This window comes from Elgaria multicarinata, chromosome 1 (genome assembly GCF_023053635.1).
Source record: "Elgaria multicarinata webbii isolate HBS135686 ecotype San Diego chromosome 1, rElgMul1.1.pri, whole genome shotgun sequence".
In the NCBI taxonomy this organism is placed as follows: Eukaryota; Metazoa; Chordata; class Lepidosauria; order Squamata; family Anguidae; genus Elgaria; species Elgaria multicarinata.
This window is the reverse complement of record NC_086171.1, coordinates 124,600,438-124,628,357: the sequence shown is the minus strand read 5'-3', so window position 1 is coordinate 124,628,357 and position 27,920 is coordinate 124,600,438. Positions and strand designations below refer to the sequence as shown.

At 40.9% G+C, this 27,920-nt stretch overlaps 1 protein-coding gene across 3 annotated transcripts in view; it reads left to right on the top strand.

Annotated features, from left to right (window-relative positions):
- Positions 1–27,920, top strand: part of DPYD (dihydropyrimidine dehydrogenase) — a 608,504-nt gene that overhangs the window by 139,535 nt on the left and 441,049 nt on the right. For all 3 annotated transcript variants that reach the window (XM_063136148.1, XM_063136158.1, XM_063136141.1), the window contains one exon: positions 21,868–21,955. In XM_063136148.1, the coding sequence (XP_062992218.1) occupies positions 21,868–21,955 (88 nt within the window). The remainder of the gene's footprint in view (positions 1–21,867; positions 21,956–27,920) is intronic.

Sequence of the window (27,920 nt, the reverse complement as noted above, 5' to 3'; positions counted from 1 at the left end):
GGATCACCTGGTCACAATTTCTGCTCCTATGGTGAGATGGGACCTTCTCTTCTGCTGCTCCCAGACTGTGGAACGGCCTGCCGGAGGAGACTCGTCAACTTAACAGTCTATTAGTGTTCAAGAAAGCTATAAAGTCTGATCTCTTCCGGCAGGCCTATCCAGTGGAATTTTAGGATGTTTTTAGGATGTTTTAACAATGTATATTATGTTCTTAATTCAGTTTTATGTATTTTATATTTACTATTGTTCTCTGCCTCAATCAAAATAGAGAGGCGGGTAAGAAGTGTAGCAGCTAGAGTGTTGGACTGGGAATCGGGAGATCCGGGTTCTGGTCCCCACTGAGCCATGGAAACCCACTGCGTGACTTTGGGCCAGTCACAGACTCTCAGCCCATCCCACCTCACAGGGTTGTTGTTGTGAGGATAAAGTGGAGAGGAGGATTAGGATTATGTATGCCGCCTTGGGTTTCTTGCAGGAAAAAAGGCGGGATATAAATGCAATAATAAATAAAATGATGATGATGTATGTGACATCTTTTATTTCTTTTATGGTGGTGCATTTGTTCTCTTTTTTTTGGCAATATATACATATGTAGCCTCCTTACTCAGACTTCCCCCCCATCTTCAGTCTTCTATTCTTTGTCTTGTTCTTTCTGCCTCCCTGTGACATCAGATCCCTTATTCTTCCCTCATCCTCTCCATCTTTGCCTTTCACCTCCTTTCGCAGCAGAAGTAGTACATTACCAAACCAGCATTGGCCATTGGGAACGTGAAACAGGGCTTTTTCTGTGTCAGCACCAGATTATGAAAATGTCTTCCAAAGGAGGAGAAATTGAGTGCATTTCTCGAAGCACTGATACAGTAATAAAAACAAATACAATAAAAACCAAACACAAAACAAGCAGTTAGCAAGGATTTAATGATGGAGACATTATTATTCTGTTTGGCTTTTAGAGATTTGTAATTGTAGGGTTTAACTCTTTTTCTGATTTTAGGATATTGGTTTTAATTTCATTATTACTGAATCAGTACCTCATTTTGCATCCCTTATTAGGGATGCAAAACATCCCTAATACATGTGTCAGCTAGTCATCTCTCTCTACATATCTTTAAAATGCAATTCTTTCATTGGAGTCAATTCACACATTTAGCTGTACTATTCCAGCGACTGGACATGTGTGTGTGAACCACACCCATGTGACACTCTATTTTGGAGTGGCAGAATGTTATTGTCCAGATAGGAAGGCCACAGAATTCTTTCTAACTTCAGTTTTAATTTTGATACAGGACAATATAGTGCTTTTCATTCTAAGTCGCTTGCTGTTCACCCCACCCCCCTTCCTAGGATTCTGTACGTGGGGTGGGTGGGTGGCTCTGTACAGTACATCAGATTTCATGGTGTGTCAAAAAATCTCAGAGTCCTGCTTCTCATACTAACTATTTGTATTCCAATTGGTTACAGGTGGTGACAGCACCAGGCTTTGTGATGTGAAGCATAAAGTCTGAAAGATTCTTTGGTGAAGCTAGTTGTAGCTTTTCCATGTTGAATTTATGGGTTAACATGAATTGTTCGCATATTATAAACTTGGTTTCTGAAGGAGTTCACAGCTTTCTTGATCTGCTCTGTGCTGACCCCTGCAGTTTGTCTTGCGTTATTTATATTGCTATGACGGAAAGCCCTTTCAATCTTGGGTTTTTGAATAATTTTCTTTTCAAAAGAAAAGAAAAGCTAGACTAATCCTCTTTAAAACCAGCACAAATGTCAGAGCACACAAGAAAATGCCATCTATTTCTGATTTTCATAATATTATAAAAAGAGATGTATTCCTTCCGTAAATGTAAAAATACTTAAGTGACAAAAAATCTGGAAGCAAAAGATGTATTTATTTTATTTTATACCTTCGCACAGTAATGGGTTATTTTGCAGGGCGTTTTATGGTGCCTGTTCACACTGTGCATACCATCATTAGCCCTTTTAAAATAAATGGAAATATTTGTAGCTCCACCTCTCATTTCCCAAACAATACCTGTAGAACCACCCTATGTACAAAGGTCCCACACAGTGATATCTTCTCCAACTGAAAACAGTAGCATTCAGTTCTAACTCAGGTGAGTTTAAAACTACGTTATTTGGGGCCCATTGAGATCAGTCTGGCAACTTACTGCGTGGATCCCACTCCACCACCACCCCACCCCAAAAATGCACATGTTAAAACGTACAAGTAGTTGTGTTTAAAGATGCTCTGTTAAGCTTTTTTCAGATCTCCTCTGGAGTAGTGCATCCATTTCTGGCACCACAGTTTAAGAAGGATATTGACAAACTGGAACATGTCCAGAGGAGGGTGAAAAAGATGATGAAGAACGTGGTACCCAAGTCCTGTGAGGAAAGGATGAAGGAGATGGATATTTTTAACCTGGTGAAGAGATGCTCAAGACGCAATATGACAGCCGTCTTCAAATAATTGAAGGGGCGTCACTAGGATTGTACAGATTTTTTAAAAATCCATTCTGTCTGTGATTCTTGGATTGTGAGAACTCTTTCATTACATCATCCAGACATTGCCAGAATTGGATTTTTTAAAGGGATGTAAAAGAATTTCATTTCACTTAAGTTAATGTGCATTAGTGAAGTGTGGATTTGTACAAATCCTCCCCTCCCCCTCTGGTAAAAAAAGCAGGCCCACAAGTCTGCAGAATCTGCACGACTTGGAAAAAGCCATTCCACTTCAGAATGCACAGGTCGGATTCACAGAAATCCAAATTCAATTGAATCCATTGTGGATTTCTCCAGTATCCTGCACTCCAGAGTGTCCTGAGTGCAGGACATGGAATAACGGGCTCAAGTTAAAGGAAGCCAGATTCCAGCTGGACATCAGGAAGAACTTCCTGACTGTTAGAGCAGTGCAACAATGGAATCAGTTACCTAGGGAGGTTGTGGGCTCTCCCACACTAGAGGCCTTCAAGAGGCAGCTGGACAACCATTTGTCAAGGAGGCTTTAGGGTGGATTCCTGCATTGAGCAGGGGGTTGGACTCAATGGCCTTGTAGGCCCCTTCCAACTCTGCTATTCTATGATTCTATGATCCCTAGCTGTCACATAGGTGTTGACATAAATTTGTTTTCTGTTGCTCCAGAGGGTAGGACCCGAACGAGTGGGTTCAAATTACTTGAAAAAGGATTTAGATTAAATGTTGAGAAGGACTTCCTGACTGTGTGAGCTATTCAGCAGTGGGACTGACTACCTCAGGTGGTGGTGTTCTGTCCTCCATTGGAGCTTTATCAGTACAGGTTGGATGGCCACCTATTAAGGGATGCAGTAGTGGTGGGTTTCCTGCGTTGGTAGAGGGTTGAACTAGATTCCCTTTAAGGTTCTTTCTAGCTCTGTGATTATTAAATTCACTTTAATAATCCAAGTGTTCAATGTAAATCTGTATTCAACTTAAATCTTTACACGGGTGGTTTACTTGCATAGTATCTTGAGAGTGGCAGAGGTAGTTTTGCTACTCCAGTGTGAGATCTTTAAAACATGGTTTCACAGGTTTGAATGGGGGTGGGGAAGAACTGCCTGTGTAGAGCTCTGATGTCATAACCCCCTGCCCCTCCCCCCCCCACAAAAATCACTGAAGCATTTTCACAACCCTTCCTAAAATGTTAGCTTTTTTAAAAAATAACTAAAAAAAAAAATCAAGTGATGAATGGAAGAAGAACCATTGAATTGTACATACAGTGTTTAAAAAGAAAAGGGAGTGGGATTAGTATTAGAAGGGAAGAGCTGAACCAGCATATCTTTTCTGGACGTGATGAAATGGCTCATAGCACAGGTGAAGAAACTGCTCTTCTTGCATTGCTTTACCTTCCCTTTGAGTGAGAAAACTTAAATTGTTCGATGTAGAAATTTGTTCTTTGTGTGTTTACTATACAATATTCTTTTTCTCTAAATGCCTGGCACATCCATGCCTTATGGTCAAAAGGTGAAGAAACTGAAAGTCTTTTGTGTGATTTGTGTATGTGTGTCACTCACTCACTCTCTCTCACACACGTTGCTGTACTTGATGGGGGAAAACCATTTTGAGTTCTTTGAACGCATACTTCTGGATACACAGGGTTATAGTAATACAATATGAGGTAACTGATGATGCAGACTGTGAACAAGTGAAAATATATAGCTTCAATAAATTCTAGATACGCTTCACAATTGCACATTATCTTGATGTTTCAGAATGATTTAGGGGGAGAAAAGAACACAGACATTGTTAAAATAATAAGTTCTGGATTTGCCCAGAAGCCGAAGTATCTGTTTGATTCTATTATTTCCCAAAGTTTGCCTAAGCTTTGTGAAACTGAATCTCTTTTGCCATCTCGTACACAGAACATTTGAGATTTGGTCATGGCATCAACAATTGAGTCATAGCATGATCAAAAAATGGAATTGATCCCTTCTGCAGTTTTGGCTGCCCCCAGAACTGACTGTGTATTCATAAAGATCTGTGGAAGGGAAATTGTCTTAAACCTTTTTCTTTTCTGGGCAATGTGAAACAAAGCTTTAGCCAGGATGCAGATGAAGTATGTTTGAGATCCTTTTACGCGACTCAGCACATTGATGAAGGGGAAGGCTTAGGACAGACAGCCTGTGCAACACTGACCGTCTTTAGTCAGTGGTGCATATTACATTTCTATACCAACCAGAGAACTTTGGCTATGGGGTGGTATAGAAATATAAAATCATCATCATTATCATCTTTAATCAGAGCACAGTATATTTGCAAGTAGGTTGTTTCGTTCAGGTTTCTTGTTCCAAGCATGCATTTTCTTTGAATGCTAGGTGAGTGGGGTTTTTTTTTAACTAATGCTACAGCTTTTCTACATGAGGCATTTATTGTTCGCTCATTATTCCTTACTCATGGTTGTTTACAGGTTCTTTAGATGATGTGAATGACCCTCTAGTTTCACTTCTGTGTCTAACCAGCACTTTCAACAAGGTTTTTACAGCAAGAGAAATTGTGAAAGCAAAAGGAAGTGTGATTTATTATTGTGTATTTGTGGTATTCTGCTATACCACAGTGCCACCTCGAGGTTATATAACAGAAAAGCTGGAAAGGAAATGTTCCTTGTGTAGTTCTCGGATCTCAGTTCTGTGATGAATAAATCACCAGTCCTAAAATCTCTTCACTGGCTGCCAATTAGTTTCCGGGCGAAGTATAAAGTGTTGGTTATTACCTTTAAAGCCCTACATAGTTTGGGTCCAGGCTACCTGCGGGATCACCTTCTCCCATACAATCTGCCCCACACACTCAGGTCCTCTGGGAAGAATTTACTCCAGCCAACAAAAACAAGGCTGACAACTATTACCCAGAGGACCTTTTCTTCTGCCACTCCCAGTTTGTGAAATAGCTTGCCAGGAGAGATTCGTCAACTTAACAGTCTTCCAGAATTTAAGAAAGCCATAAAGACTCTTCTGCTCTTCTGGCAGGCCTACCCAGCTGAATTTTAAGATGCCTTTTTTAATGGTGCGCTGCTTTTAACGATGCACTGGTTTTAAACGTTTGAATTAGTTGTATGTATTTTATGGTGTTTTTATTTGTGTTGTACCCTGCCTCGATCCAGAGGGAGAGGCGGGTAACAAATAAATATATTATTGTTATTATTATTATGAAAATGAGAGCAGATACAGCGGGTTAACAGCCTTGTGTATGAGAGAAAAAGCTCCTAGTGGATCCATTTTAGCTTCCTTTAGCCTTTGTATCTCTGAACAGGACCTTCAAAAATAAAAAGTACAGAGGTGTGGCAATAAAATAATGGGCATCCATTTCATTGTGCAGAAGAATTATCTGAAATGGGGCATGCATGTTGCATTCCTTGGGATTCCGATAGTCCAGAGTAAGAGAGAGACCTTTAAAATACAGAAGGGGTTTTCAATTTTGCAGGAGAGATCAATGGCTGGGGGATTCCTGTGCCTACCACTTTAGCCCATGAGCGCTCTTGTGGCATCCATCATGCGACTTCAGGATACCTCCAAAGTTACTGATTTAAAATACACACAAATAAGCACACACGCCCTTCTTCAATTTTCCCTTCTTGGTTTTTTGAAACGTTGAAGTATCAAGCTAGTTGTGATGGAAAATCAGAAATGGCAGTCTTGTAGTGTACCTTGAATATGATCGGATTGTGGGATTAATATGATTTCCTATGGCAATTTGCTCCATGGCCAAATCAATTGCTGAAAGAAATCTGTTTGATTCCAGCGAGGATTGGTGATTTCCCTATGGAGTGACTTACACCTGAATATAAAGCAGACAACTATTCATTTATCTTGCTGTTACAGCCCGTTCTGCAATCCTTCCTCTCCCAATCTTTCTCGACTAGAGCTGGAACAAAACTATATTGCAAAATAAGATTTAAACTAATGTTGGTGCATTGGTGAGATGTTATAAGGTTTTGGATGTGTTGTGGCACTTTGGGGATAGCAAGGGCTGTCTCTTAACACCTTGGTATTTTTAATCCTTCTTGGTCCCAGGGGATGGGAGGAGAGCAAGATTGGTCAAGTGATGCTAATGCACCCCTGTTTTGTGTGCATTGGGATATGATTTGCATTGGGACATGATTTGAGAACTCAGGCACAATATACATTTCTGGATAACTCAAAGTCATATATCGGTCCATATTAATAAAAACATTTGTTGATCTCTTACAGATTTTATATCCTTTGTGTGTGGGGGGGAGGGGTTTGTGAGCTTTTTGTGAGTTTGGCAATGAAATGTTGTGACAGTTCTACGAAATGCTATATTTCAGTCTCCTATTTTATATATTAGAAAAACCTCTCTTCAGAAAGTACTGAATAATGCTAATTGCTATGCATGATGTCTCTAATAGTAACAAGATGTCTGGGCTGGAGGAATGGAAAGGAAAAATTAATGATACTGCAATAAGGAAATCAGTCATTTCTGGATTTTTAAACAATAATACCACACCATTGCTATTTTCGTTTTACATTTCTGCTATAGTAGGCTTTGTCATAGCTTGCGATGGTGGTGAATAGACTAAATGTGAGTACTAAGTAACATTTTCTGGAAATGGAAAAGGCTGGAAATGGGCAATTGCTGTTTGATGCATGCAGAAGAACAGTACATCTTTGTAAATAGGTTATACAAGGTTCTTTTTGGTTCAGGAATGTTTTGTGAAAGAGGTATCCCTCAGCCCAAGAATTAGGTGTTTCATTGATGTTAGGACAGCTGTACAAATGTCCAGATTTTGAAAAGATAATTTACACAGCATATGGGTCACAGAACATAAAAAATAATTTCTCCTTTCCTAAGCAGGCTAGGAATGATGCCTTGATATAAGTCTAAAGTCTTATAACACTACTGGGAGAATAGGCCAGGTGAAAGAAGATTATTGTGTACTAGGAAAGCTATAATAAAAACTGTCAGTTCTGTCAACCAATTCTGTCTAAGGTCTATAGAGGATTAAAAGGATATTGAACATCATGTAACAGCTGTCTCCTATGTGGAGGTGGCCACTTAAAATGACTGTTTGTTTTGGTGTGGTTTGAACCCCAACTACTAGGTTTGGTCAGGGAAACACTGTATGCAAGACATTTAAAAATAATATATAGGCAATTAATGATACATTGATAAATAATGACCAGTGCTTCGGAAAACATCCTGCTTCTGCTTGGACCAATTAACTATCAGCTCATTATTACTTGGTACTGAACCCAAGTCCAGGTTTGGAAAATCAAAGCTTTAACCTTCTTGTTGATTATCATGGGAAATTTTTTAAAAAAACCACTATAGCTATTTTTTTTTCCTCTTGGTCAAAATTGTTTCAGGCATAGTAGCCTCTGTTAGTATGGATTATGCCTGCACAATATTTAAAAAAATAAAAAATAGGTGCAGGGTGTTGTTGTTTTTTGGTTCCACATGCTTTATATTTTTATTTTCTTTTAAAAGGAACTACTGATACCTTATTCTTTTCTTGGCAAGATATGATGAACATTTCTGGATTAGTTGCCCCATCTATTGGGATCATTTCTGCTGAATTGTAGAATAATAGACACAGGAGCTTTTTTTGTGCAAGAGCAGCCTTGACATTTTGAGGGTCTCCAAAACAGCACATACTTATCTCCCCATGTTCCTTGTTGACCATTTTTCATAAAACTGCAAAGTATTTCTTACCATATGCAGAATTCTTTTCTCTCATTGCTGATAATTTTCAGCTTCGCCTTCCACATTCTTCTCCTCCATCCTCATACCTCCATCCTCCAGCAACTCTTCATAAAAACAGTTTTGGAAGTGGGGGGAGAACTCTCCTTTACCACCTCCTTATGTGAAAGCTCTCATTGTCTTCTCCCCATAACTTAATTTGTGCTAAGACTTTACCAGGATTCAACTGAGGAGTCTGTTTTCAAAACAAAGGCAAAGCTCCAGCACTTTCTGGATCATGACAAGACATAGTCCTAATCCTCTTTTTGGTTTAATCTGCTTTTTGGTTTAATCTGGGTGAAAGAAGTTTATGGAAGCTGATTAAATCCTCTGCTGTGCTGAAGCTACTGAACTTCTGCAGAAGTCAAAAGCTCCAGTTTGGGGCAGTAAAATCAGGGGCCTGTCTTGACAAGGGGTTTGCCCCGGGGTGGATTTGGAGTGGCGGCAGGTTATCTATATGATGCAGCCGCCATTCTGAAGTGATTGAACAGTATAAGGCTGGTGTGATTTATCTGCTGTAGCAGATAAGATAGCAAGCGGGGCAAAGGAAGGAGAACAGGAAGTGGGCGGAGCAAACCCAGCAGCTCTGAGAAAGGGAGAGGAAAATTACTGGTAGAACGAGGCACATGAATCTGTAGCCACGCTGGAACTAAGAAATAGAACCTGTAAGTAGAACTCATTTGCCACGAGACCCAGGGTCGCGTGACGCTGTGCGTCACAGTAACCCATTCAAAACGTTAGAATAACATCAGTGTAGATTCCCACCTGGAACAAGATCTCCCAAATAGTTTTGAAAGGCCAGAAGCTACCATACTTAATCCCATCCTAGTCCTGTTCTTGTGTCATGCTTTGCTAAATGGTGAGCAAATGGTGGCATAACCAAGTTTAGCTAGTGACTGCAAAAGTTAACTATACCTGGCAAGCTACCATTAATCGCCATCTAAAAGGGTAATCTTATATCAAGACCATAAAGATACATGATCCGTCGTGCACTAAAGACCACTGTATGCATTAGCAGAATGTAAACATGTATGATCCTAAACACAATTATGTAGAAGTAAGGAGCATTGCTTTTAATGTCTCTCTTCTAAGTAAACATGTTTAGGTAACAGGAAAGCTGCTATACTGCTTGTAAAAATCCAGACTGTTATATACTCATATTAGGATAAACTTCTGTAAAAATAGCACTAGCTTTTACATACTCACTTAAAATCTAAAAAACCCTAAAAAACCCTGCTTGGGCCATGATATAACGTGGCTGTCTGAGTCTGTGAATGATGCTGTCTGATTCTGCATGGGTGAACTGACCAACAGTTCTCAGAACTTGTTTCTTCTGTAAAATAATTGGATTATCTGGGGTCATGTTCATTTTCACTATCATGGTTTCTGATTTACCCATTATAATGCATACACATTTAGCATTCCTGTTTGGGTAATCACATTTAATTTGATTCACTTGGATCCAACAGGCAGGTTTATTAGTAAAATCCAGATTACCGAGCATAATAATGTCCCACGGATAATACATTTTTGTTCATGCATTGTTATTCAGGTCAAATATCCATAGCACAAAGTACACTAAGGTACAGCTGCTTCCTGAAGTACAGCATTAGATTAGTGGTTTAATTTCACCCCTCAGAAATGTAGCTGTATATCCTAGTAATTACAGCTGATCATGGGTTTTGCGATCAAAATATAAATCCTGGGGGGTCACCAAAGAGGACAGCAGTAGAAAGTCCAGCTCTATGCCTCTCAGAACATGAGCCCAAAGGGCTATTGACTCCAGCTTCCAACAACCACATGCCTCTTTGAAAGTCCACAAGCAGGGCATGAAGGTAACAACCATCTCCTGTTTTGATCCCTAGCTGAGTGCCCAACTGGGTCACTCACAATTTGAGGAGAAACAAAGCTGAGCTTGAACGGGAAGCATTAGGAGTGTCGGGTAGGAATTTAGTATGCGTATCATCACCCTGCTTTTGGAACAAGGTGGGAACTGAAGCAACCCACACCAGACAAGGAAACCAACTTGCCCCAGTAGGGCAGACTGGATTAGGTTGTAGTTTCTAGGTCAAGGTGAAATTTCTGGATTGGGCTGGTCTAAGCAGCTGCCTATTCTTTCTGAATACAGACTTTGCCATTTTCTGAGAACAAAGGAAAGGAGAAGATTCTCCTCACTCTGCTCACTCTCCTCACTCTACCTCAGTGCATTCAGGAGTTGGGCCTGTGAGTTTCTTTCACATAGGAGCATACAAGGTGGTGTCGAAAGTATGTGAAAATAATATCAAATCTTACAGAACCTGTTTCCCATATTTGAAAGAATCAAGCTGTTTGTTGATTCCCCCTCTTTCGTTTTCTTTATTAGTGCTAACTATTTTCTCTAACCAATAATGCCATGTACCTGGCTGCAAACATGATTTGTGATGGGCCAAAGATACAGCACAAATGGCTTTCATGCACATTAGAGGTACTTCCAGTGATTCATGGTACCAATGAAATAAAAGGTTTTGCCTTCACCACACTGAAATGCACGATCTAAAACAAAACAACATTGCACAGATAGGCTGCTAATAGATGTTAATGTTTACACAATGTTTAAAAATAACATGATATATTGTTTAATTTTATCTACATTGAGGTTTGCTCTCCTGCTTCCCAGCACATGCTCCAGAAGTGACCCACAAAGCCATGGAACTTAAACATAAAAATAGAATATCAAATATTTCAAAAGTATCATCTTATTAAAAGCATGCTTTTTTCAAACAGTGCAAACCTATATTTTGGAAGCTGTACTTATGATATGAAGAAGTGTGATATTTCTTACCTTTTTATGATCCAAGGAAAGGCGGGGGGAAGCATTCCATTGAGATGTGAGGCTGGTGGGAAGATTTCACAGGCAAAACTATACCCTTGATGGAACTGGCTAGGAACAATCTTGTTGCCATAGGGTTTTCTAAGACTGTTGTCTCCTCAGGTACTTACTCCTCAAAAGTACCCCAGGCTTAGGTTTTCTAAGACTGTTGTCTCCTCAGGTACTTACTCCTCAAAAGTACCCCAGGCTTCAAGTCCCTAGACATCACTAAGAAGGTCTCCTCATTGAACATCCCTGCATTTATTCCATTTTTTAAAATGCTGTAGGTGATCTTCTCAGCAGCGTGGCCTCTCCACCTTCATTGCTTTTAGCTCTTGCATGAAAAATTAGGAGAGCGAGAGGTGATACCTCAGGGAAGAGGCATCTTCAGAGGTGTAATGTTCTGAAGATAAACCTGTGGGAGAATATGGGTTGAGGAGGTACTGAAGGGAAAAGCAGAGCTGAGGCAACAGGTGTATCATATGTGATTCAGGTAGTGGAATAGCTGGAGAGAAATTGATGCAGAAAAGCTTCACGGTGGTATTTATTTATTTATTTATTTATTTATTTAATTTTTATACCAACCAATAGCTGAAGTTCTCTGGGCAGTTCACAAAAATTAAAACCATAATAAAACAACCCCGGTACGGAACTTTGAAGATAAAGTCGCTCAGATTTGTCTTGAGTTGGACACCACACTTAATGCAGTTCCACTAATAGAGGCGTTCAGAGTGCTGTCTGGGCCAGTTTTATTGGATGAGTTTCAGTTTCTGAGGCCTGAGGATGTGGACAAGGTGCTTGGCCAAGTCTGGTCAACCACCTGTGTGCTTGACCCTTGCCCTTCATGGCTTATTACATCAAATAAGGAGGGGATCGCTGGCTGGGTCCAGGAGGTTGTAAATGCCTCCTTGAGAGAGGGAGTGGTGCCGGCCTCTTTAAAAGAGGCGGTAATTAGACCGCTCCTGAAAAAGCCAAACCTGGACTGGGAAGATGTTAAAAACTATAGGCCGGTGGCGAACATCCCCTTCCTGGACAAGGTGCTTGAACGGGTGGTTGCAGGACAACTCCAGGCACTCTTGAATGAAATTGATTATCTAGATCCATTTCAATCGGGTTTCAGGCCTGGTTTTGGAACAGAAACTGCCTTGGTCACCCTGTGGGATGACTTTTGCTGGGCTTTCTCAAGAGTGGTCTAATTATCGCCTCTTTTAAATAGGCCGTGCAAACTCATCACAGTGTGCTACCGAGGGTTCAACCGTCACGCCCTAGCCCTGAGTGTAACAGGCCACAAACCACCCAGAAAAACTCTGCCACATGACACTGAGAAGATGCAATGCTGGTGGAAAAGAACTGTCTCTTTGCCACCCTCACTGCCACAGGGTAGGCTTGATAGTGAGCTCTAACCCCTGTTCGATCAGACTCTGCATGAGTTTTCCTCCACCTGCGTTCTAGCCATCTCCCCTCTTGCTTTATTGCTCTCAGCTCAGGTGTATACCAAGGAGCTGACTGGGCTCTGCTCAGAGGAAGAGGACGCTTGGGCGCAATCGTGTCAACTGCCCGAGTCATCTCTGCATTCCACAGAGCGACCTGGGTTTCGACAGGAGCACTGGCCATATCAGCAGGAAAATCCCCCCAGAGCCCTCTGGAATCCATTAGAGTCCATTAGCCTCTGGGGGCGGACCATTTTAATAGGCCCCCCACCCTTGCAGAAGGGAAAGGCTACTGAAAGTCTAAACCTCAATAGGAAGTGATCCAACCATGACAAGGGGGTGGATGTTAGTTCCCCCACTTCCAGATCAGGAAGTACAGGAACTACTTATTGAAAGCATGGTTTATTAGAGGCTTTGGGGGCAAAAATAGGAAATCTGCGTATTGCGAGATGAAGGGAAATACTTGAGCTCTCCTTATACGTAGTTCCCAACCACTAATGTCTTCTTCGCCTGAACATAGGAAACCTAAAAGGTGGCCTGTTGGATCAGAGCAGAAGCCTATGTAGACCAGCATTCTGTTCCCATAGCAACAGCACGCTGCCGCTCATGTTCCCAGCAACTGGCATTGAGAGCCATATTGCCATAATGACTAGTGGCCACTTGATAGCTTTGTCCTCCATGAATTTGTCTAATCTTCTTTTAAAGTCGCTCATCCTGTAGTATTAAATTTCACAGTTTGACTATGCTGTGGGAAGAAGGTACTTCCTTTTATCTGCCCTGAATCTCCGGCCTTTGCTTTTTCCATCATATTTTGCTCTCCTTGTGCATCAGTTGACAAGAGAAAATGCGTGTTGTGTGGTGTACATGTAAATAAAGAGTCTTGCTTCATTTTCTTATCGTGAGAATATTTTAGATAACGCAATTAAAAGCCATAACTTTTGGAGAAGGCTAAAATATCTTGGAGCCTTTAGACATCCCCCCTTTCCCGCCCCTAATTATTGCTCATGAAGCCAATATGATTTTGTGGCAAGTTTTGCAGCGCTTCCTAATTAGGTGAATAAAATGGCTGCTAAAGCCAGGAATCAATTTGGCTAGGGTGACCATATGAAAAGGAGGACAGAGCTCCTGTATCTTTAACAGTTGTATTGAAAAGGGAATTTCAGTAGGTGTCATTTGTATTTACACGCTGAAAATAAAATGGGAATTATGAAGGCAGTTCTCACAATGCTTAAGCAGGTTAACAATGATGGAGCAATTAAATTAAGCCTTACAATTCCCACTACTCGAAATATTTTCACAAGGAGTAACACAGCAGCTTACTTACGTAAGTTTGGAAAGCCAATCTTTCCAATATATGTGCCACACATTTCTTCCAAAAGACCAAGAGAGAACAACACAGACCAACCACCTAAAACATTCTGTCATCTTGGGACAACCAGAGCGAAGGCCCTGCTTCTGTTCTCAGAAGTGTTTTGTTGTTTATTTCTGCTGTACTGCCATTGGTCTTAATAATAAGATCAATAAGTTATGAAACGATCAGAGAGTCTTGTGATCACTGATTTTGTTTAATGCCAATTTTCTTTGCATTCCAGTTTCTCCTGATGAACAGTGGAATGCAGTTCAAAATATAATGATCTTGTTGCTAAATATGTAATAAGTCAGCTCTTACCCCTTATTACAGACCTTGTTTCGTATGGTGCTACTGTTGTTTCATGCCATGTAACAAGCTGGCACATATAGATTAATTTTCTAGCAGGTATGGACAAAATCATGATGCCCTGCTGATAAAATAGCATTGGAGGGGATATATTCTCTCTGCGCACCACCCCTCCCTCCCTCTGGTCGTATCAAAAAAATGACACCATCCTAGCTATTTGTGATAGTGTCTGTAGTTTATGACTTTGTCCTGAATGGAACTGGAGAATGTATGCTGGTCTCGGTCTCCTCCTCCTCCTCCTCCTCCTTCTCTGTGTGTTTTAACAGGCTCTTTTTTCTGTTTCCCTTCTGTCTGGCACAAATACGTCAAAAGTCCAATGCATGTGCTATGCATGTCTAGAGAGAAAAGGAGTCCTATAAAAGTCCTACAAAAAGTTGAAGGATCCCTCCTCATCTAAACATGCATTGAATTACACCCTAAAGGTTGTGATTTAAAAAAAAAAAAAGATATTTGGAACCTACGGACACCACCATTGCCATCCATAATAAAATACTGATAAGGATGGGAATATTTCTCCCTTCCTCTTCCACCTATGTTCATTTTCTTAGACATGTATGTGTATTAGACAAGTATAGGAAAGTCTAAGGCCATCATTTAGTAGCAGAATGTTTCCAGTTAACAGGATCAGGTAACAGGTAATGGAGGGTGGCAGTGACAGGGCAATTAATTTATTTATTACATTTTTATCATGCCTTTTTTCCTCCTTAAGGAACTCAAGGTGGCATACATAATCCTCCTCTCCATTTTATCCTCACAACAACAACAATCCTGTGGGGTAAGTTGGGCTGAAAGTCTGTGATTGGCCCAAAGTCACCCAGTGGGTTTCCATGGCCGAGTGGGGACTAGAACCCAGATCTCCTGACTCCCAGTCCAACACTCTAGCCAGTATACCACACTGGCTCCCAGAGATCCTGGAATTTGCTGCCAGCCAGAGAAAGCAATACTGTCCTTGATGTGTTGTAGTAAGTTAATGCATGTGAATTTTGACCACAGCTAGCCTTAGGCTCTCTATAGCCTACAATGTGGTTTCCTGTGATTTCTTCCTTTTGCTGCTGCTGCTGCTCCTCCTTCTCTCTCTCTCTCTCTCTCTCTCTCTCTCTCTCTCTCTCTCTCTCTCTCTCTCTCTCTCAGAGAGGGAGCACATGTGTTTGTGCTTTCAATCCTGCCAGTGTAACAGAACACAAAATTGACTGAATGAACTCTTTGGAAACTCTATGCTGTACCTGCATTTTATATGGAAGAACATTTGTGAGAAACTATTTTAACATTTCTCTAAAGAAGGGGATGGTCTCCTTTATTGTACTAAGATAGCCTTGTGTGCATGGGGGATTGGTAAATGCTCATTCTGTTTTGCCTTTTTGTTTTTCTCTGCTAATCACCTTTGTAACAGGAGGCATCATGACTAAATAATCCCATCAAGACAGATTTAGGCCTAATCTACACCAAGCAGGATATTGCACTATGAAAGCAGTATATAAAAGGCAGGAGCCATGCCAAGCAGGATATAGCACTATGAAAGCAGTATATGGTCTGTGTCAATGGGCCTCAACAGTTGTCAGTGCACTTCAATACTGCTATAAAGCAGTAGTGTGGCTCCTGCCTTTTATATACTGCTTTCATACTGCTTTCATAGTGCAATATCCTGCTTGGTGTAGATTAGGCCTAGGTCACACTATTTAAGGAAGCTTCCTGTATTCCTATTAAAGTCCAAGATGTCAGCTTGTTCCTGGTTTGGAAAATTGGGCAATGAGATTGAAAACATGATTATTTTGCTTTCCGCACTCCTTTTCAAAAGTAATATGTCTCCCATAATTCTTTCTTTGTTGTACCAAGCGAAGAGAATTCATTCAAATATGTGGGTATAGGATTAAAAGTGAATGTATGCCTTATTATTTTATTGTGACACATTGTTAGTCAGGCTCTTCTGCCTCTTTATTTAGTACACCTTCCTGGCCTAGCTATGTTGCTGTGAGAGCAGTAAGGATATTATACACCAATCACAATGATTACCCATGGTTTCATTTGGCAGATTTACCTTTTACAATCCCACTGCTAGCTGAAGAGGCAGACGAGAAGGGACTTGGGTCCAGCTTTACCTTGTCGTCGTCTCCCAGAGCCAGATATTCATAGATAGAAATGGCAGCTTCTAAAATGGCTTGTAAGACTGCAAAATAATAAGAAGAAAAAATGCACCCATGGAATAGTGAGTTCATCGGTGTGTAAAACCGCTTTGAGTTATTTCGCTAGTCTACTGAAACTCTTTTGATTTTCCCTGAAATTCCTCAGATCTCCTGTCTGAGGAGCCACATCTACATTTGAATTTGGCTGTAATTGAAATCATGTGGCATGCCTAGCTGAGATGTCCATGGCCTTTGCCTGGCAAGCACAAAAAAAGTGCAAGGAATGGAAGCAGGTGGGAAAAGAGGGGGCAGTTTGGAGTAGGCAAGTTTAGGGACAAAGGCAACCGATGATGTTATCTAGATTGCCTTGAGACATCACCTATTTCCCCTGAGCAAAGCTTCATTGGAGTTTTTAATAGTCTGGTAGCGGGTTGTGCTGCTTCCGCTTTCCCCTGCTGTCTGGATCCTTAGAATCATAGAATAGTAGAGTTGGAAGGGGCCTATAAGGCCATCGAGCCCAACCCCTGCTCAATAAATAAACGTGGCTGTTTATGTATGTATGTATGTATGTATGTATTTATTTATTACAGCCCAATCAATGTGCTTAACAGTTTGGAGAGTAAGAAATAAGACAGTGGAGAGAAAGGCGAACCTGGTTGTCTCATGATGGATGTGGTGTTCTTTGGTGCTGCTTTAGTTACATGGTAATAGAAGCAGAAGATGGATACCGTGCCCTCCTGTGCAATCAGAAGTGGTTATGCTGACCATTGATATTTAGGGAGTGCATGGAACTGGACCATTATGTGAATAGTTTTGTAACCCCTACAAGTAGACATTTGCACTGGAGTTGACGTAGAAACATCTTCCTGTACATGTTTCCTTTGGAACTGGAGCTATTTGTGCTTGTTTAACATTGTCTCTTGTACAGAAGTCCAAAATGAGGTTTTGGCACCTGTTACACTCTCACAGAATAAAGCCAAATAGAACAGCACTGGTGCTGGTACTTGATCTGTTAGAGAACAGACCCCATCAGTAGAACGATTAACCAAATTTTACATGTCATCGGCTGGCCTGAGAGAACTATATTCTAATTTTTTTCCCCCATAACGTTTGTTTGTTTCAGTATTTGAAAAATGTTGAACAGGCTCAGGTGCCTCAGCAGAATGGTGGTACAGAAATGTATTAAATAAATACATTATTGTTCAAACAGGAGATTGTTTAGATAAGCCCAAAGAATGTGAATGGCATTGAAGTTGCCGTCTTTCACCAAGCTGCATGTAGTTGATCAAAAAACAACCCTGTAAAAATGAGAGTATGTTTTCTATTTCCATAGTTATTTGTTACACAGAAAATAATAATGGCTCCTTGATTATTTCTAAAATATTATTGCGTTCAAATGCATAACAGTGTAGTCAATTTGAAAAGTGGAAGATGACCTCAGAAGAAGGAAGTGTATGTTTTTTAAAAAATAAAATAAAAATAATGTTGCTTGTGTGGGCAATTTATGTAGAACTGTGGTTTAGTCATTGTTGTCATATTCTTCCTAAGTACCAAGCCATGTCTGTGATTTCTCACAGAATCAATCATTTAAAGCCATTTAGGTAATACCGTTCTGGCATGCCTTTCTACCATCTTATTTTGTCGCCATTTGCCAGGTTCTTTGGAGCGCTGTACCTTTTGCTGTTTTGGTACAGTAAATGCACTCTGTAATATCTATTATGGCATGGTCAAAGGATAATTTATTGTCAAATAGAAAAAATAGGTCAACACTAATGTCACTTGATGATCAACCCCCCCAAGTTTAATAAAACATCTCACCAGCATGCATCCTGCACAGCGGTTGATATTTTATTACAACTGCAGTACCTGAGCTATAGCAGTAGTGTAATTACTGAGCTGTCAGAGTGATAAGTGGGATTAATGGCAGCCTGATGCACTTTAGTCTGCAGAGTGCTCTGAGAATTGGAAGATGGTGTTGTTATAAGAGTCTGTCTATACTGGCATATTCACGGTACTTCCACCCCCTCCCCACCCAATGCCACAAATTCAAGTTTGCATTGCCCTGCCTCATTAACATTTGACATTTTCAACAGCTGTTATTTGTGAGCCAGTTCAATAATAAAGAGAAAGAGAGAGAGAGAGATTATTTCGTAAAAGATGCATAATGACACAACCTCATAATCTCCCCCATGTTTTACTGCTAAAATGGCTTCCTGGTCAATTCTTAATTTAAGGGTGGGTTTTTTGTGTTCTTGTTTTTTTGAGAAGTTTAAATGTAAAAGGCGCTCATTTTGATCATTTTGATGTATTTTAAATTTAAAATACATCAGACCCTACTTACAAAGTCACCAAAAAAAAGAAGAGCCCAAACAATTAATCTCATTGTAGCATTTCCAAAATTGGGGGTTTCTGTCTTTTATTCGGTTAAAAATATAAAGGGCCAGGAAAAAAAAAAACTGCCAGTAAAATGGAAAACACACACACAAAAAAACACTGCACAGTTAAATTATGGAACTCACTACCACAAGATGTGGTGATGGGGACCAATTTGGATGGCTTTAAAAGGGGGTTGGATAAATTCCTGGAGGCGAAGGCTATCCATGGCTACTAGCCCTGATGGTTGTGTGCTATCTCCAGTATTCAAGGCAATAACCCTGTGTGCCCCACTTGCTGGGGAACATGGGTGGGAGGGTGCTGTTGCACCATCTCCTGCTTTTTCATCTGTGGCCAATGGCTGCTTGTCCACTGTGTGAACAGAGTGCTGGACTAGATGGACCTTTAATCTGATCCAGCAGGGCACTTCTTATGTTCTTAACCCCCCCATGTCTTCCCCATTTCCCCCCCAAGCACAAAATTATTCCTGGGTAAAAAAAAGTGTGTCCCCCTACCAATTGTTTCCGTTTCCCCCCTGGGTTTCTTCTGGGCCTTCATGCAAAGCTCAATATTATATCTAAGCCTTGCCTTCTCTTGTGCATCCTGTCTTCTATAGACTTGCTGTACTGTATTCTGAAGCTGCCTCCTTAACATCAGTCTAAGACTTATCCAATAAGAATATCTCTATAGGTCAAATGTTCTGCTTGCAAAGTGTGGTTCGAAGTTGCTACCTCACACCCACCACAGGTTTATTATTTCAGCAACAAACAAATACTCTGCTTGTTGGAGATACAGGACTAATCAAAGGAGATTGGCTTGTTTAAGGCCACCTAGTGTGATTGTGGTTGACTTCCCAGCGCTCTCTCTCTCTCTCTCTCTCTCTCTCTCTCTCTCTCTCTGTGTGTGTGTGTGTTAAACCAGGATGGTGTGGTTTCTTCCAAATACAGAAATCATTTGGGTTTGGATTAATTATGCAAAATGGCAACACAGTCATTGGCACATGCCTTTAGCCTTCGTGAAGATTGATTATAATTTTTAGAGCAATGAAGGTGGTATGATAGAAACAGCATTGCCTGTGGTGTCTACACTAATGCCACATTCATCAATGTATACAGGATTTATAATGCTGCACACCCCTGCAACACCTGGGACAAAAGAAAGGAGAGTTTCAAACATGAGCTATGATGCCTCTATTGTAGTTTCTGTTCTTACTAGATTAGGGAAGTTGTGGGAGTCCAAAGGGGGAATGGAGTCTGGTGAAATCCTCCCTGTTTGCCCCACCCCCGGAACCTGATTGTCAAGCCCCCAGACACATGCGGATCCAATCACAGAGCACCACACAGTCCGTGAGTGCTGCAGGGCCACCCACACCATAGCAAGCTGCCGTTTTACGTAAGAATAGGGGCTCATGGATTTCCAGGAATCTAATGTTGCATAAATGGCAGCCATAAAGGGGCCATTTACACAGCGGTACAGATACACATGGACATTCACACCTGTAATGTTGCATAAATGGCCCCTTAATTGCTGCCATTTATGCAACGTTTAATTTTGGGAAATCCCCAAATTGCCATTTTTACACAAAATGACAGTTTGCTATGGGCATGGGTGGCCCCACAGTGCTTACTGGGTGCTCGCCGGGTGGTCCAGTGGCCCAAGTGCCCAGCAAGAGTGGATGTGGGTGAATCCGTCCATCCCTAACTAGGAAGTAGAAGATGATTGTTGACTGTCTCCAGCCTTTAGCTTTCCTATTTTCCTGTAGGGTTCATGCATCTCTAGTCTTTATCATTAATTAGTCCACATAAGTTAACGGAGTATGACCATACTTTAGCATTACTTGCAAAAGTGTGTCCCTGTTCTTCCTCCAGCATAGACACAAAGAGGTGTTCAGAAGTATATGCTTCTTTACTAACCACAGTTTGTTGTTTGGTCCAAACAGGGAACCCTGGTTAGTTTTAACAATAGTTTACCTGAAGAAATCATGCAAACCCAATCAAACCTGTTCACCTGAAGTCGGCTTGTTTGAACAAATGATAGTTAAAAGTAATCACAGTTTGTTCTTGTTTGGATGTAACACCAAACTGTGGTTAATGGAAAACTGAAGCAAATGCTTCCAGTCCCTTCACATCCATGCTGAAGGAGAAGGGAGAGGGGAAGTTCCTGAGCTCGAGATTCATCCATGTACCACTAAACCATAGTTTAGTGTTAGGCAAATACAGTGTAAATGATTTCTGTCACTCTTCACCCATTTTTCAAACCTTTTTCAGCCATCTACCCATCCTTCTGAACTAATATTACCCTCTGCACTGTTAAATGGATGATTCAATAAGATCCCGATTAATTAATGTCAGTGTCCAAGTGGAGTGGGTGCTATAGAGTCTGTTGATTATGTACTTCTGTACTGTTATCTGTATAAATACTGTAGAGAGAAGCTGATTTCCCCATTATTAAGAAGTCTCCCAGGGTGACCTTCTGAAGAGCTGATGTTCTGTATGAATGATGATTCATCCTATGTCACTAAAAAGGTTGCTAGGTTCCTTCTTATTTCAATGCAAACAAGGGAAAACTATTTTGGCCACATTTTAAAATTTACTGGTTTTATTTAATTACTCTTATCTGTATCTTTCTTTGTACAGAATTCTGTATTGCTCTATGACCGCTATAAGCCTATTCATTCATTCCTTCACTAATATTTGTGAAACATTCACTATAGAAAGGTCCAGGAATTCGTAAGTCTTCATTCTTGGGTATCTGGCATCACATTCGACTAGAACCATACAGCAAACATAAGAAGACCGGGGGCGGAGGAGGGAGCAACTTGATAGATTCTGATTTGGTGAATGCCCCCTGCCCTTTTTGCCACTTGAAATAAAGGCTCTCAAAAAGAATAATGTGTTATCACATATTCAAGTCACATGCATAACGGAGTTGTCTATTATGGGTGGCTGGCTTTTGACTTCTGTGGGCTGAATGATCTGGTGCCGGTTGCCTTGGTTTACCTGTCTGTGACATGGGAATAATGGCACTTCTCTCGGGAGCGTTTTTGAGTTCCTGCCCAAACAGTAACGCGTTATTAATTTTTAGATTGATTAGCTTCTGTCAGGTACATGGGAAAATCACATGTTGTTGGCAGCACTTTTGTGCTGTAAGTCGCTTTAACTCATTTACTTTTTCCCCCAGGTGCTTAAAGTGTGCAGATGCCCCCTGTCAGAAGAGCTGCCCAACTAATCTAGACATCAAGTCATTTATCACAAGTATTGCAAACAAGGTAAAAAAAGAAAAGGAAAAAAAAGGCTGGTTCACCAAATAAATGAAAGGCAAAAGCTGCAGTTCCTGCATTTCGTTCGTTCTTTCTTTTTTGTATGATTGAATTACAGCCCTTATCTTTGTGTGTAGCGTAATGAAATAATGTTTAGAGCAGCTATTATAAAATTTAGCAGACTTTTCTTAATTGCATAATTATTCTTGTGACTTTCCTGTGGTGATATTGTGCAATAAGTGCATAGCCAGTATGTACATTAAGTTCGTCCTTTCAAATAATTATATATCCTGTTATTTGCATGACTGTTGGCTTAGGATGGACTTCCTTAATTGATATTATTTATTTTAAAAATTAGGTACTTATAGAGTAGGATTCACTGTGGAATACTGTAAGGCAACTAAAACGGCAGGTTTATTTTTTCCCCCTTATAAAGATAATGTCTTCTCCTCAGAGAGCTCCACTAATGTAAAAGGAGCTAAATGTTTTGTGGGACTTAGGCCATAATTCTGTACTAGAGGAGGAGACCTGAGATTTTCTTGTCCTAATTTCTTTTTTAGTTTACTTAAGAAGAAGAAGAAAAATCAACTTGAGCTAAAGCTTGAAGTACAGTGCCATGTATAATGAGAGTGTTGTTGATGTTGTTTTTCTTCCAAAAGATTCCTTTAACTAAAGCCTATTTTTCTTGTTTAGAGGTAAAACCTAGTTATAAGAGTGGTAATAAGTAGCATCTACTTCAGATAATAGGATGGAGTGGAACTAAGAAAGAGAATATTGAAAAGCACTGAATTTTAGCTTTGACTGCATACTATGTGGTACATAGGTGTGTATTCAATGCAAAAATATAAACTAGACCGTGCTTTTTCCTCTGAATTTTACCTTTGTTTAGATTATTATTATTATTATTATTATTATTATTATTATTATTATTATTATTATTTATCATATTTATACCCCGCTCCTCAGCCAAAAAAGGCTCTCAGAGCGGCTTACACTTAGCAAAAAAGACAGTCATGCATCAACACTTCCTCCCTCTTATCATGCATAGGAGTTATCGAGCAAATTGGGAGATCCCCATTTATTTAATGTGGCGATTTTCCTGAATATGAAAGAGAGATCCCTTTAAATCCTGTTTCTCCATCTCTTAGGATAAGAGCGACCTCACCCAGCACTGAAATATACACATTAGTTTGGATCTAAAGCTTCCTTTCTTCTGACAGGATACATCTTTTTTGATAAAAGGAAGACCCCTTCAGTTGGATGAAGGAACATTTGGATCCAACCTCAGACCGTAGTCAGCCAGTCAATTTTATTGCATAGAACCACCAGTTTTTAGAGTTTTGTCAGGAAAGAGAAAGCAACGACAAAAGATTAAAAAATGAGATTGAACAAGCTAATTGAATCGATTCATCATATACACAACTTATAGCAACACTTGTTGAGACCTTTCCCCTAATCATTTTACTACCCACAGCAAATAAAGCTACTTGACTGGTTACATAAGGATCTATATCTACAAGAAATTTACATATTTTGCTTGACCAAAATATTGTCAGACAATCCTCCCAACAAATGGGCAAGGAATCTTTTTCCGGAACTGGCATACAAATCACATAATAAATAATGTCCTCTATTTGTGGATCTCCACCCATACAAAGACATTGAAATATCATGAGAACATTTGCATAGTTCTCATCCAAATAGGAAGAAAGCATAGTCTGGTAGCATAACTCAGTGTGCCATCCTTAGCTCGGAATGAGTCAAGGAAATAAAGTAATGAGAGAGAAATAACTCACCTTTCGAAGATGGTGCCACTTACTAAATCCTGTTTATTGACTGGTTTCCAAATCTTCATTAGCATCCTGTGAATGTAACCAATTTCTAATTTTAACCCTTGATGCATTTCAATGAAAGGAAGCCAATGGGAGAGACAGAGAAAATGGGCCAATCTTTAACAACAGGGAAAAGCCCAACCACATATCTTCTTCTGTTCTGGATAATAAAGTTTAGCCAGATTAAGGCCTGGTCTTGCTCTCATCCTGGGAAGAATCCTCAGAATAGTTTGAGGAGATCAAATGTGTAAATACTAAAGTGAGTTAATGGTAAAAAAAAAAAAAGTATTTTAAATCTGTATTAATTTCTGCATTGCTGTTCGGTTTTATCCTTGTTGTGTTTTTATATTGCATTTTATATTATGCTTTTATATTGTTTGTTTTAGATTTTGAATGGTTTTTCATGGTTTTAATTTTTGTAAACTGCCCAGAGAGCTTCAGCTATTGGGCAGTATAAAAATGAAATAAATAAATAATAATAAAAAGATTCTGATAATAAACAATTAATGTTTGATGGCTTTGAGAGGAAGGTTTAATTTGCTTCTGGGTATCGGTTAGCCTCCCCCTTAATACTGTGGGGCCATTCTAGAGGAGCTAGTCATGCATACCCCACAAAACATGTAGTTTATTTATTTATTTATTGCATTTTTATACCGCCCAATAGCCGAAGCTCCCTGGGCGGTTCACAAAAATTAAAACCATTCAAAGTATAAAACAAATAGTATAAAAACATAATACAAAATACAATATAAAAGCACAACCAGGTTTCAGCCTTAAATCATAAAGCATTTGAGTATATTGCAGGATTGTTACTTTCACTGCTCTATATTCCTAAAGTCCAGAAGGTTGTAAATGCCTCCTTGAGAGAGGGAGTGGTGCCGGCCTCTTTAAAAGAGGCAGTAATTAGACCGCTCTTGAAGAAGCCTAACCTGGACCCGGAGGATGTTAATAACTACAGGCCGGTGGCTAATATCCCTTTCCTGAGCAAGGTGCTTGAGTGGGTGGTTGCAGGACAACTCCAGGCACTCTTGAATAAAACGGATTATCTAGATCCATTTCAATCGGGTTTCAGGCCTGGTTTTGGAACGGAAACTGCCTTGGTCACCCTGTGGGATGACCTTTGCCGGGAGAGAGACAGGGGGAGTGCGACCCTGTTGGTTCTCCTGGACCTCTCAGCGGTTTTCGATACCATCGACCATGGTATCCTTCTGGATAGGTTGTCTGAGCTGGGAGTTGGAGGTACTGCGTTGCAGTGGTTCCGCTCCTACTTGGATGGCCGATTCCAGAAGGTGGTGCTGGGGGATTATTGCTCTGTGCCGTGGCTCCTAAGCCATGGGGTTCCACAGGGCTCTTATCCCCTATGCTGTTTAACAAATACATGAAGCCGCTGGGGGAGGTTATCTGGAGATGTGGACTGAGGTGTCATCAATATGCAGATGATACCCAGCTCTACCTTTCCTTTTCATCAAACCCAGGTGAGGCAGTGACTGTTCTGAACCAGTGTCTGGGCACGGTAATAGACTGGATGAGGGCTAACAAACTGAGACTCAATCCAGACAAGACGGAGGTACTGTTAGCGGGTGGTTCATCTGTCCGGCGAGGTGATGTTTGCCCTGTCCTGGATGGGGTTGCACTCTCCCTAAAGGATCGGGTCCATAGTTTGGGGGTGCTCTTGGATCCAGAACTGTCACTTGAGGCACAGGTGAACTCAGTGGCAAAAAGCACCTTTTATCAGCTTAGGTTGATATACCAACTACGCCCTTATCTGGACAGAGATAGCCTAGCTACAGTTATCCATGCTCTGATAACCTCTCGTTTGGATTACTGCACTGCGTTATACGTGGGGCTGCCTTTGAAAACGCTCCGGAAGCTTCAGCTGGTATAAAACAGGGCAGCCTGTTTACTAACAGGGACTGGCCGGTGAGATCACATTACGCCAGTCCTTTTACAACTTCATTGGCTGCCAGTCCAGGTCCGGGCCCGATTCAAAGTGCTGGTATTGACATTTAAAGCCCTAAATGGTTTGGGGCCAGGTTATTTGAAGGAACACCTCCTCCCATATGTACCTGCCTGGACCTTAAGATCATCTACAGGGGCCCTTCTCCATGAGCCCCTGCCAAAGGAAGTGAGGCAGATGGCTACTAGGAGGAGGGCTTTCTCCGCTGTGGCACCCCGGTTGTGGAATGAGCTCCCCAGAGAGGTCTGCCTGGCGCCTACACTGTACTCTTTTCATCGCCAGCTGAAGACCTTTTTATTCTCTCAGTATTTTAACACTTAATTTTAACTTAAATTTAAATTTTACTGTTCTAACTCTGTATTTTAATCTTATATCAATTTTGCTGCATGGTTTTATCCTGGTTGTGCTTTTTATTCTGTGTTTTGTATTTGTGTTTTTAACCTATTGGTTGTTTTATTAGGGTTTTAATTTTTGTGAACCACCCATAGAGCTTCGGCTATTGGGTGATATAAAAATGTAATAAATAAATAAATAAATAAATAAACTTTGATATTTCAAAGTTCTAATTTTACTCAATGGGAAACGATGTCAGGTGAAGTTATGTAGGTCAAGAAAAGGGTGTGCTAAAACCAGCAAGGCATGTTCAGGTAAGGACTTGGCAGGTCAGGTCTGGTCCAGTCCAGTCAAGGCAAGTTCAGTTTGGGTGCATCATATTTTTACAAAGCGTTTTGTTTTTACATTGGAAGATAATGTCAGCTAGCTCCCATGCCATTAGAGCATTGACTAACTCCCATGCTTCCAGTTGCATGAAGGATCCTCCATGAGTATGGTCACCTCTCATTTCAAACCTTTGCCCAATGCATGGAGGTCAGGCAGATATAATGTCAGTGCTGGGTCCGGGAGGCCCAGTCCTCTCCCACCACCATACCTTAAGCCCTACATGTAGCTAATGCAAGAACAGGGCTTTTAAGTGTGTGTGTGATAGAGAGGGGGGGCTCCAATTTCAGTGGACTGTGAATCCATTCTGGGTTTTATTCAGAACCAACCAGAACTCTACAGGAGCTATCCAAAGTACTGAATCCCACCCCCAAAATTAGATTCATTATGTAATAGCTCCTTTAGAGTTCTGGCTGGTTCTGAACGAAACCCAGAACGGATTCACAGCCCCACCAGAGCCACCGGTCTCCACTGATGCCCGCTACATGCCAGTTTGCTTACCTATCCATGGTCCCTCACAAAGTGGGAGGCAGCTTGACTCTCAGGTATTCGCTGAAGCCACTTTCATCCCAACAGACTGTTTTGATGGTGGCATCTGGCAAATGCACTCTTTTGTCAGGTATTTAAGGGCTTCATTGTATGTAGTGTGTGTTGTTGGGGAAACTACTGTAGCAATCATAAAAGGTCAGGGATTCTTGTTCTCTGAAGCCTGAGGCATTTCAGATATTTGCAGGCCTTGCACAATGTACTCGGCCCGAGTCTACATTCCATTGCCCGTAGACCTCCACTTGGCAAGGAAGGGGCGGAAGTAAGGGGACGCCTTTCTGGGTTGAGAGGGTAATTGAATTGCCAGGCTCAATGAGCCTTGAGACACTTCGGGGTGGCGGGAAGGATGTTACTGGTCTTTGCTATATTATAGTCGGTTTCTGTGTCTCTATAAAGTCTAGGCCAAAACTTCCTTTCGTTCCTTTTCATACAACGGGATTAAACAGCCCCGCTTTCGCAAAGTGTGCAAACTATGCTGCTGTGTCTTTCCAGTCAGTATTCGCAGGGATGTTCACACAGGCGATTGCTATTGTGTTTCTCAATAGGCGAGACACCACTTTAGATTCCCCATACTGTGAATCATTGTTGTCCAGGGGTGGGGGTGGGTTGGAGGGGAGAGGCAACAAACACGTATTTTGTCACAACACTGACTGTTTGCTACTGACGATCAGACATGTAAAGAAATGATTTTGCTGAGAAGCTTGAAGGGGTCATAATTTATTCATGCTTTCACCGGAGACAGGCCCTATTAGAAAGCAAATGTTTGTTCTGTGTAAGAGAGAAACGAAGTGAGAGGACGGATGCCTGGTTTCCCTCCCCTTTGTTCCAATGGGGCTTGCTGGTAATGTGCCCAAGATCCTCATATCTAAAGGCACAAAAATCCAGGCATTCAGTGGGCCTTGCTGATCATGTGCTGGAGGCC